Genomic DNA, 12,112 nt, shown 5'->3' with positions numbered 1-12,112 from the left:
AAGAAGTTGGATATCTGTTATCCATTCCCGGCGGATTGCATTACAAACTGGGCGTCACCACCTAAAGTCGACCCCCCTGTGGCCCGTTTGTCCAAAAGCACGGCTATTCCCGTTGCAGATGGTTCTTCCTTACAATCCACTGAAGATCGCCGGATAGGGGCCATTACAAAGGGTATCTTTGCAGCCTCCGGTTCCGCCCTCAGGCCGGTCTTTGCCTCCGCTTGGGCTGGAAAAGCGGTTTCAGAATGGGCGTCCCAGCTGGATCAGGAGCTTGAATCCGACGTCCCTATTCAGGACCTCCGGGCTCTGGCCCAACTTATCGTTCAAGCCGGAAAATTTGTCTGTGAGGCATCCCTGGATGCGGGGGCTCTCATAGCCCGTTCATCTGCCCTGGCCGTTTCGGCTAGAAGGGAGCTTTGGTTAAAGGTTTGGACGGCAGACGCCACGTCAAAGCGGTCTCTTACTGGCCTTCCCTTCACTGGTTCTCGATTGTTCGGGACCCGCTTGGATGAAATCATCTCTGAAGCCACGGGAGGGAAGAGTACACATCTTCCCCAATCCAGGACTAGGAGCACCACTCGAGGCCGTCCCACCTTTTCTCGCTTCAGGTCTTCCCGCAGGGCTCCCACACCTCGCACCACTTCAGGTCCATCCTCTAACCCTGTCCAAGACAGACGTAAGAAACCTTTTTTTCGGACCCAGCCCTCCTGGCGCAAGTCACAGCCTGCTCGCTCTCCCGCGACCAAGCAGAACCCTACCTGTAGGTGCGCCCCCACCCACCCGGGTGGGGGGACGTCTCCTCCTGTTCAGGGACTTCTGGCAGGCGCACGTCTCCGACGCCTGGGCTCTCGAGGTGGTGTCTTCCGGGTACAAACTCGAGTTTGCGTCCCTCCCCTTAGTTCGGTTCTTTCGCTCCCGGGTTCCTCGGGATCCCCAAGGGGCGGCCGATTTCTTTACTGCCACTCGTACCCTTCTGGACAAAGGGGTCATCGCTCCGGTTCCTATGGAGGAAAGATTCAAAGGGTTCTATTCGAACCTTTTTGTGGTCCCCAAAAAAGAAGGCTCGGTTCGTCCCATTCTGGATCTAAAACGGTTAAACCGTTTTCTTCGTCTTCAGCGGTTCCGGATGGAGTCTCTCAGGTCGGTGGTGGCCTCTCTGGAAAAAGGGGAGTTCCTGGCCTCTATCGACATCCAGGACGCCTACCTTCATATTCCAATCGCTCGGTGTCATCAGTGCTTTCTGCGCTTTGCAGTGGGGTCCGACCACTACCAGTTCGTTGCCCTCCCCTTCGGGCTGGCGACGGCCCCTCGCGTTTTCACAAAGGTCCTAGCCCCTGTCCTCGCCTTACTTCGTTCCAGGGGAGTTTTTCTTCTTCCATATTTGGACGATCTCCTTATCAAGGCACCCTCTCTGTCACTGACATCTGCCAGTGTGGACCTCTCGCTACAAACCTTACGCCGGTTCGGTTGGATTATCAATCTTCCCAAATCCGCTCTTGTTCCATCCAGGCAACTGATCTTTCTGGGGATGCTGCTGGATACAGATGCAGCGGAGGTTCGGCTTCCGTCAGAGAAGCGCCAGCTCCTTCATCGGTCGGTTCGGAGCCTTCTGAACCACCGCCGTCCTTCCTTCCGGTTCAGCATGCGGGTCTTGGGACAGATGGTGTCCTGTTTCGAAGCAATCCCCTACGCGCAGTATCACTCCCGCACCTTTCAGACTGCCATTCTGTCCGCATGGGACAAGTCCCAGGAAAGTCTGGATCAGCACTTTCCCCTTCCCCCCCAGGTTCGCTCCTCTCTACTCTGGTGGTTACGGACCCCTCTCCAAGGGAAGTCCTTCCTACCGATAACTTGGTTGGTGATTACCACCGATGCCAGTCTGCGGGGTTGGGGGGGGGTGTTTCCTCCTCGGTCCGTACAAGGCACTTGGTCTCCATCGGAGTCCAAACTGCCGATCAACGTTCTGGAGCTGAGAGCGGTTCTCCTCTCACTCCGGCATTGGACTTCGCTGCTTCAGGGTCACCCTGTTCGTGTCCAATCGGACAATGCCACGGCTGTGGCATACATAAATCATCAAGGGGGCACTCGCAGCGTGGCGGCAATGAGGGAGGTGTCTCTAATCCTTCGCTGGGCGGAAGTTCATGTTCCAGCCATTTCGGCCATTTACATCCCGGGAGTGGACAATTGGGCGGCGGATTTCCTCAGCCGGACGACGATCGACCCGGGCGAGTGGTCTCTGCACCCCGACGTCTTCGAGTCTCTTTGCCTCCGTTGGGGTCGTCCGGACGTGGATCTCATGGCCTCCAGATTCAGCCACAAGCTCCCCACCTTCATGGCCAGAACCAAAGATCCGGACGCTTACGGCGCGGACGCGCTCGTCCTTCCCTGGACGGAGTTCTCTCTCCTCTACGTTTTTCCGCCCCTGCCTCTTCTTCCACGAGTCCTTCGGAAGATCGCGGCGGAGGGCACGCCTGCGATCCTAATAGCCCCGGATTGGCCTCGTCGTCCTTGGTACGCCGACCTTATGTTGCTCCTGGCAGACGCCCCCTTGCCTCTGCCTCTAAGAGAAGACCTCCTCTCTCAAGGGCCGATCTTCCACCAGCATTTAGGGTCGCTACGTTTAGCGGCGTGGCTATTGAAACCGCGGTCCTAACGCGGCGGGGGTTTTCTGCTGTCGTGGTCCGTACCATGATTCGTGCGCGTAAACCGGCATCGTCCAGGATTTATTACCGAACCTGGCGGGCCTATTTAAATTTCTGCGAGACCTTAGATGTTCATCCCCTTCGGTTTTCTCTCCCCACGATTTTATCCTTCTTGCAGTCTGGTCTGGACTTGGGTTTGGGTCTCAGTACCCTAAAGGGTCAGATCTCAGCGCTTTCGATCCTTTTTCAGCGACCTCTGGCTCCGCTCGGTCCAGTTAAGACTTTTCTTCAGGGGGTTGCTCACTATGCTCCCCCGTATCGCGCTCCCGTTCCATCTTGGGATCTTAATGTTGTGCTGACGGCTCTCCAATCTTCTCCTTTCGAGCCTCTGCGCAGGGTTTCCCTTCGCTTGTTGTCTTGCAAAGTTTTTTTCCTCGTTGCCATCACGTCTCTTCGGCGTGTGTCTGAATTGGCGGCACTTTCTTGCGTAGAACCCCTCTTGGTTTTTCACCAGGACAAGGTGGTTCTCCGCCCGGTTCCGGATTTCCTTCCGAAGGTGGTGTCCGCTTTTCACCTGAATGAAGATATTGTCCTTCCTTCTCTGTGCCCGTCCCCGTCTCATCCTCGGGAACGGGATCTTCACCGTCTGGATGTTGTTAGGGCTCTGAGGATCTACTTGGATGTAACTAGACCCTTTCGGCGCTCGGATTCTCTATTTGTGGTTCCGGAGGGTCCGCGCAGGGGGCTGGCGGCATCTAAAGTGGTTATTGCCCGCTTCATCAAGATGGCTATTGCTGAGGCTTACCGTGCTAAGGGCAGGGAACCGCCCTTTGGTGTTACCGCTCATTCTACCAGAGCGGTCGGGGCTTCCTGGGCTCAGCGAAATCGAGCTTCGGCTGAACAATTGTGTAAGGCGGCCACCTGGTCTTCTTTGCACACTTTCACCAAGTTCTACAAGGTGAACACTTATGCATCGGCGGATGCTGCTTTGGGCCGCCTGGTCTTGCAGGCGGTGGTGCCTTAATGCCTATGGTGCTTTAATTCTTCTTGGGTTGTGGTCCCTCCCTATTTGTGGACTGCTTTTGAACGTCCCAAGGTTTCCTGTGTCCCCCAAGGAATTGGACGAGAAAACGAGATTTTTGTATAACTTACCAGTAAAATCTCTTTCTCGCTCTTCCTTGGGGGACACAGCACCCACCCATTGTTTTGGTTGCCCTGACGGGAGTTTTGACTTGTTGGTGTTTATTTGGTTGATCCTTGCCTTTGTTTTAACTACTTGGGCACATAACTGGTAGTCGCTCGCTCCAGGCTGAGGGTATAGCTGCTGGAGGAGGGGCTTAACAGTCTTTCACTTAGTGTCACGCCTCCTATGGAGATGAGCTATACCCAAGGTTTCCTGTGTCCCCCAAGGAAGAGCGAGAAAGAGATTTTACTGGTAAGTTATACAAAAATCTCGTTTTTTGAGCATTAAATAATTGAAAATAACGATTAAACTGAAACAGGCTGTTTTTCAGCTGATCCAAATTTTAGGACCACATGCCTTTAAAAGGCCAAATCTGTACAAAGATGTGGATTCATTGTCATTTTCTGTCAGGTAGTCACACGTTGTGATGGCAAAGGCAAAAAAAACTCCCATTTTGAACGTGGTCGGGTTGTTGAGCTGCATAAGCAGGGTCTCTCACAGCGCGCCATCGCTGCTGAGGTGGGGCGCAGTAAGACAGTCATTTGGAATTTCTTAAATGATCCTGAGGGTTATGGAACAAAAAAGTCAAGGTTTTTCAACAGGACAATGCTACAGTACACAATGCCCGCAGGGCAAGGGACTTCTTCCAGGAGAATAACATCACTTATTTGGCCCATCCTGCGTGTTCCCCTGATCTAAATCCAATTGAGAACCTTTGAGGATGGATGGCAAGGGAAGTTTACAAAAATGGACAACAGTCCCAGACAGTAGATGGCCTTCGTGCGGCCGTCTTCACCACTTGGAGAAATGTTCCCACTCACCTCATGGAAACGCTTGCATCAAGCATGCGAAACAAATTTTGGAAGTGATAAACAATAACGGCGGAGCTACTCATTACTGAGTTCATGTTTGGAAGTTGGATTTCTGTTTTGGGGGGGTTTAGTTATTTTTTTGGAGGTGTGGTCCTAAACTTTTGATCAGCTGAAAAACAGCCTGTTTCAGTTTATTCGTTGTTTTCATTAAATTGAATGCTCAAAAAATGTTTTATCTCACTCCCATTTCTCCTTGTTGCATGTTGAAGCTCTACTTGGAGCCTTGTTAAGATCCAGCCATGCTAAATATGATTTTTTGCCATTTTTCAAGTGGTCTTAAACTTTTGATCAGGACTGTATATGGATAGTGGTTACGCAGCATTTAATTTCCTATAAACTTGATCATGAACCTCTTATTGTGAAAATCACTAAATAAAATTACCTTTAAATGGCAAAGAATATTCTGTGTGCCGCATATTTATACTATTGTTGGATGACCGTTGGGTCTTTGCTGGCACCGGGAAGAATAATAAAGTGTGTGGTACTCCATTCTCTAATATATTACTAGACTTAGTGACCAGTGTGAAAACCGCTGGATTTTAGGACCTATTTTTGAATATAAATGTAGAAAATTAAAACATCACCAAAGTTTTGTAACATAAAACTCCCATATAGTTGTATAGAGCAGCCATAATTCTTCTCCTTTTACTAACGGCAAAGGAAAAGTGGTCGTAAAAATTCTGAGAGGTACCACACACAAACTGTGGACAGGTATTTCTGGAAGAAAACAGCCTTATTTGTCTAATCCTAGACAGCACCTGTAAGGCGTCATGCACACAACCATGTACCAACCGTGTCCATATTGCTGCCCGCAAACATGGGTGAATTAGTCCACAATCTGGGAGTTGCGGTGCAGAACCGAGGCACGGATCGGAAGCGCATGGAAGCACTACGGAGTGCTTCCATGGATTTTCTGTCTGTGCCTCCGGACCACTAAAAACGAGTGCATGCATTACCTTTTTGTGGTGCAGATCGCGGACCCCATTCAAGTGAATGGGACCACTTCCGCAGATGGCGTGCACACGGTCTGCAGCATGAGCATGGCAGGCACACGGTCGTGTGCATGAGGTTTTAAGAATATTTCAGAGCAGTAGTTGAAGTTACTCCTCATAATTGTAATTTACTTCTTCAATTTCAGGTTTGACTTTAAAAAGTCTAAGCTGCTATTTGAGAGCTTTTCAAATCAGACTAAATCCATTAACCTGGTTTCGCATTCTATGATGGCATTTGACACTCGTTATACTGGACACAAGCCACCCACCTCCCAAAAGCCTAAGGTCTTCAACTGCATCTTGCAACCATCGAAGAGCAACAGCAACCCTGGCTCCTTACAGATAGAATTACATCACCGGTAAGTAGGCGAGTCTGGGGATAATACACTCCCAGCGCGCAGTCATTAAAGGAACTTTCCATTTTGTTGAAGTATATATTTGAAAGACGTTTAAATCCATTCTACATATCTCGCAGTTTTTTATGAATTCGATTTGTTCTAAATCCCAGAGAACTGTCCATGGTGCCCAATATTTAACTTGTCCAATTCTCAAAGTATACCTATGCCTGGGATTTTATGGAGTAAAGCCTACAAAAACCTCCCTATCTCCTAGATACACAAGCCCGCGGGAAAAAACATGTACATATCCAAAACAAAAAAAAGCCGCAGGACAATATTTCTACAAAAATATAATAGCTTTATTCATAATACATATAATATACAATAGGAAAAATAGCAAAATGGAAAAAAGACACAAAGAAAGCGAGGAGATGCCCTCCGTAAATAACCAATATCCACTGTATATCTAGTGGTGTACTGTAGCAATACTAGACAGATGATATGGTCGTAAAGAGTATATATAATATGAATAAGTATGCACAGTATCTAACAAAGTGCCTCCACTAAACCTGTCAAAAATAGACCCAAAAATAGTGGGCACACTGGGCAAGACCAACTTGAATACAGTTAGACTTCAATAAAAACAGTAGCAAATACACATACAGGTATAATGGCATACATAAATACATCCAGCAGCTCATAATAAAGCGCACGTACCCTGAGACATGGTCAAATGACTGGAGGAATACAGCTCCATGCGAAAAACCTTGACGCGCGTTTCACCCTGAAGGCTTCGTCCTGTTTTGGATATGGGATTTAATGGAGGCCGACCTGAAGACTGTTCCAAGGACCTTTTTAATATGCATAGAATGTGAAAACCTTGTTTAAATATATTATATTCCCAAATTTAATAGCTTTAATTGATAGCCTCCCTGTTAGGGCTCATGCACACAAACGTTGTTTGGGTCAGCATCCGAGTTGCATATTTTGCGCCTCCGATGTGGACCCATTCGCTTTAATGGTGCTGCAACAGATGTGGACAGCACTCCATGTGCTGCCTGCATCTGTTGCTCCGTTCCGTCACTTCCGTGGCCCCGCAAAAAAAATAGAACATGTCCTGTTCTTGTCCGTTTTGAGGGACAAGAATAGGCATTTCTATCATTGGCGGCCTGCTACGTTCCGCAAATTGCAGACCGTAAAACATGGCGTGGTCGTGTGCATGAGCCCTTAGACTAATCTTGCTTTCTCCTCATATACACCTTGATCTTGTCTGGCCTTCCATCTTAAATGTCTGACCTTGGACTGGTCTAGACTATTTGTAATCAGTTTTTAGAGTCTTTCCTTTCTTGGTCTTACACCATCTCTGGTTTGTCATGTTTTATAGGTCCACAAAGGACACCTCCTGCTTCACTGTCGTTCTGAACAACCTTAGAGTGTTCTTAATATTTGACTGGTTGCTGCTTGTGCAAAAGTTTCTTCAGACCCCAATTGAAACCAAGAAAGTATACCTGAGCCCCCACCCTGAAGAAGAAAGGAGTAGTTTAGCAGCTGTGGTTCCCAAAACGGTGAAGTCTGGTGTTGTAACAAAGAGGTCTTCTGTACAGGTGACTCCTGAAAAGCAGCTGGAAGTGAAGATCAATGTGACTGGTGAGACATTTTCTGTTGCAGTACTAGTATTCCTGTCCGTATATCACTTTTAGGTTAAAGGGGTTCTCCAGGAATTAAGAAAATAGAAATACCTTCCGTAAATATTACTTTATTATAAATATATTTCTCGCCCAGTTTCCTTGGGGGACACAGAAGACCTTGGGTATAGCTCATCTCCATAGGAGGCGTGACACTAAGTGAAAGCTGTTAAGCCCCTCCTCCACAGCTATACCCTCAGCCTGGAGAGAAAGGCAGCCAGTTTTTTTGCTTAGTGTCCAAGGAGGCAAGACACTCCCTGCTCTGCAGGGCTGGTTTCTCCTTGTTTCAATTTTAGATTTTTACTTTTTTCTTTTCTTTTTGTTCCAGATCATCAGGGATAACAGAGTCGCACTAGACCTCTCTGTTCTCCCGGGGTTGAGCTGCGCCAGTGCCGGTCACCCGCACTGCTGCCTCCCCCACAGAAGGCAAGGTGGATCAGGGCAGCCCAGCTCCCCTACATCCCGCCAGCGCAAGGGTCGCCCGCACGCCAAGTCCCTCTTCCAGCGTCCTGCCACTACGGTGCCAGTAGCTGAAGGGGCGACCCTGCTGGAATGGACCGAGGGTGAAGACGGCTGTGGTAAGAAAGAGGCTTCTCCAGCGCTACGTCCCCCCCCCCCCCACCCTGGTCTCCTGCGTGCCTGACCCCCATACTGGGCCTCTAGTCCCCTGCTGGATCTATGCTGGCCCCTGGGGTGCCGCAGAGCGGCAATTTCCTTCTGCCTCCCTCCCCCTGCCTGGCTCCCATAGACATGCAGCCAGTGGCTGTCTCCACAGCCAGCTACAGAAGCGGCAACTAACATGGGTGGAAATCAGCACAGGCACCCGGTCTCTGGGTCCCCCCCCATCTCCTACCGGAGTGTTGCTCAAGGCCTGAGGCTCCTGACGGCTGTGGAGTAAGGCCTCGCCTCCGGCCGACATTGGTAGTCCGGTGCGGCCGGGCGCCGCAAAATCTTAGCCCAGGCTCCGCGGCCTGCTAGGCCGCCATTCCGGGTCCCTGACTCTTCCGACCGGCGGTCTTCCGGCCGGCGGGGTGGGCTCCCGCGGCCGGCAAGCCGCCATTCCGAGCCCCTGACACTCCGGCCGGCGGGGTGGGCTCCCGCGGCCGGCTTTGGGCTTGACGTCTATGCCCAGCAGGCCCCGGCTAACCTTGGTGCCGGTCGGTGGGGCTCCGCTAATTTTAGCCCAGGTTTCGCGGCCTGCTGGGCCGCAATTCCGACCGGCCCGCGGGGTGGGCACCCGCGGCCGGTTTTGATGCGCCACTCCGCCTCAGGTCCCGGCGGCACATACCGGGCGCCGCAAATTCAGACCCCGGCTTCACGGCCTACTAGGCCGCAAAATTCCGGCCTCTGGTGGAGGGGGCGGGAACTTCTCCAGGCGCGAATTCTTCCCGCCGGGAGGTTCCTCCGCCCCCAGGGAATCGCAGCGCCGCCCTCCAGGCCGGATCCATGTTAACCCTTTGGGTACAGGCCGGCTCCCAATGGGCCTGTATGGCTGGCCCCCCTTTTCCTGACTATCTGTGCCCCTATAGGTGGCCCCCCTTTAGCCTCAGAGAAGCTGTGTTTTTAATTAAAAAAAAATAAAAAAATAATAATAATAATAATAATAATAATAACAGATTTCTATTGGACTGCGCAGGACGCTGCAGCCTTATCAGTAGTGCTGCATGTCTGCATGCCCTCTTTCCACAGGTGGCATAGTGTTGCGCTCCCAACCTGCGTAGGTGCTAGGGCATTTCCCTTTTTAGGTGGTTTTCCTGCCCTCTTCCAGGATACGGCGCTGGCAAAGTGCATGCGGCCCTTCCGTAGGCAGCATTCATCATCTCTCCAGTTATGGTGCCTGCCATGTGCATCCCCCCCCTCCTAGGCGGGATACTGCACTCTCCCTGGCTGCCGGCTGGCCAGGTGCATGACCCCCTTTTAGGCGGAATACTGCACCTTCACCGGATACGGTGCTGGCCATGTGCATGACCCCCTTCCATAGGCGGAATGCTGCACTCTCTATGGATTTGCTGCCGGCCATGTGCGTGACCCCCTTCCATGGGCGGAACGCAGCGTTCTCACTGGATTCGCTGTCGGCCATGTACGTGACCCCCTTCTCTAGGCGGAACGCTGCACTCTCACTGGTTTCACTGCCGGCCATGTGCGTGACCCCCTTCCATGGGCGGAACGCAGCGTTCTCACTGGATTCGCTGTCGGCCATGTGCGTGACCCCCTTCTTAGGCGGAACGCTACACTCTCACTGGATCTGTTGCCGATCATGTGCATGACCCCCCTTTTTAGGCGGAATACTGCACTCTCACCGGATACGGTACTGGCTATGTGCACGACCCCCTTCCATAGGCGGAACGCTGCACTCTCTCTTATGTGCTATGATGTACTTATGTACTATGTTGCTATGCTGCACTCTCACTGGTTTCGCTGCCGGCCATAGGCATGACTCAGGCAGCATACATACATCCCTCCGTCTGTGGTTGTTTTCTCGCAGGTACGTTACTGGCCATGTGCATGTACCCCATACTTGGCGGGGTGCTTGCACTCTCGCTGGATCCGCTGTCGGCCATATGCATGACCCCTCTTCCGTGGGCGGTGTACGCACTCTCGCTGGATTCGCTGCCTGCCATGGGCATGCCTTCCTTCCTCAGGTGACATACACACATTCTCACTGACTGTGTTTGTCTCTCACCAGTACGATGCTGGCCATGTGTATGACTCCCATATAAGGCGGGTGCACGCACTCTCCCTGGATGAGATGCTGGCCATGTGCATTACCCCCCCCTTTTTTTCTGGGCGGCATGCTACACTCTCACCGGATACCTTGCTGGCCATGAGCATTGCCCTCTAACATGGGTGGAACGCTTGCACTCCCATTGGATACGGTGCTGGCCTTGTGCGTGGCCACCCCTCATTCCATGGGCAGAATTTGGCACGCTCATGAGATTTACGGCTGTCCTTGTATGACTGTGCTGGACTTGTACATGTCCCCCTTCATTGGCAGAGTAGTTGCACTCTCGCTAAATCAGTGTTGGGTGTATTATTGCACACTCACTTAATGCTAGGATAACCCTGTGCATGTTCCCCTTTCACTAGGTGGACCTCCTGCGTTCATGCTGGATTATAGGGTATGTCCTGCTTCTCTGAAGTAGGTACGGCCTTAGGCATCACTCCCTTTTGGGACCTGCCTTTGCACTCTTGCCGACTGCAGTTTGCCAGATACAATTTCCCCCCTTTTCGGGGCGGACTGCTTGCGTTCCATCGCATGCTATACTAGGCTTGTGCATAACTCCCTTTCAGGTTGCACTTTGCAATTCCGTACATGCTGTGGCACTCTGTGGCGAGCCCCCCTTTCTCGCTAAATTAACCTTTTGCAGTGAGCGGACGTTCTTGTGCGTTGTTTGGGCCGTGTATGCCTTCTCCTCCTGTAGGTGGGTTGGCCTTCTCACTGCTTACGGGCTGCTCGTACGTATGCCTCATCTACTTCCTGCGGCATACTTTTGTTTTCTTGGGATACGATGCCTGCCACAAACCTTGCACTCGTTTCTAAGGAGTTCATTCTGTCCACCTGACCCGGACGGGCTCTACTTGCTCTCTGCTGCACGGAGCTGGGTGGTACTCATTCATTTAGTTGGCCCTTCATCCCAGGGAATGTTCGTGGTTCCTAGATGCGTGCCCATTCGTCCTTCAGCGGTATTGCTTCCCTGCGCTAGTGGTCACATGGTCGAGAGTGCGGTTGTCTGGAGCGCCCCTCGAATTCTTCGTTGGCTCTGGCAGGACTGCGGTTCCCTTGCCTGCTGCAATTTCCTCCTCTTCGGATGTAGTGTGGTATGAGTCCTTCCTCTTGGCGCCTCTACGCTACAGTCTGATCTGCTACCAGGTGCGGGCCGCTTTTCTCGGGAAGGTCACCCAAATTCTCTTGGGTGCTCGATTACCCAGGTCCGGAGGACCTCCGCCTTGGGTTCTTCAGGGTGTTCTCCTTCTGCGAGGCGGTGAACCGGGCATCTCACAGTGTAGCAGGGTTCTGCTTTTGAGCTGTCCTATGGCTTCCCTGTTGCCCACTCCTCCGTTCGGTTGGAGGGTGTTATGCCGGCCTCTGTCTCGACTACCTTATCTCGCCGGCTCTGTTTGGCCCCCGCTCGGTACAGATCACTCTGATGTGGCTTCTGTCCCGCCAGACTTCAGAGGTTGTTCCTTCACTGTCCTCCCCTTTGGGGAGAGCATGGTTGTTCATGTGGATGGTTCCGGTGTTCCTTTTGGCCTCGTACTGTCTCCCTTGTTCACACTGGCTGTATTAGCTGTGCCGATTTATCGAGTCTACCGCGTTCTGTCCTCCCGCTGAGTGCAGATTGTGTGGTCCATTCTAAGACAATGGTCCTGCTGTAGACTTACCTTCTCGGTAACTTGGG

The 12,112-nt window shown here is 51.7% G+C and overlaps 1 protein-coding gene across 2 annotated transcripts in view; it reads left to right on the top strand.

The window, feature by feature from the left end:
• VPS13D (vacuolar protein sorting 13 homolog D) overlaps window positions 1–12,112 on the top strand; it is a 351,123-nt gene that overhangs the window by 121,114 nt on the left and 217,897 nt on the right. For both annotated transcript variants that reach the window (XM_040429067.1, XM_040429073.1), the window contains exons 30-31: window positions 5,836–6,048; window positions 7,412–7,674. In XM_040429067.1, coding sequence (XP_040285001.1) covers window positions 5,836–6,048; window positions 7,412–7,674 — 476 coding nt within the window. The remainder of the gene's footprint in view (window positions 1–5,835; window positions 6,049–7,411; window positions 7,675–12,112) is intronic.

This window comes from Bufo bufo, chromosome 1 (genome assembly GCF_905171765.1).
Source record: "Bufo bufo chromosome 1, aBufBuf1.1, whole genome shotgun sequence".
In the NCBI taxonomy this organism is placed as follows: domain Eukaryota; kingdom Metazoa; phylum Chordata; class Amphibia; order Anura; family Bufonidae; genus Bufo; species Bufo bufo.
The sequence above is the reverse complement of the archived record's forward strand: the minus strand, read 5'-3'. Positions and strand labels throughout refer to the sequence as shown.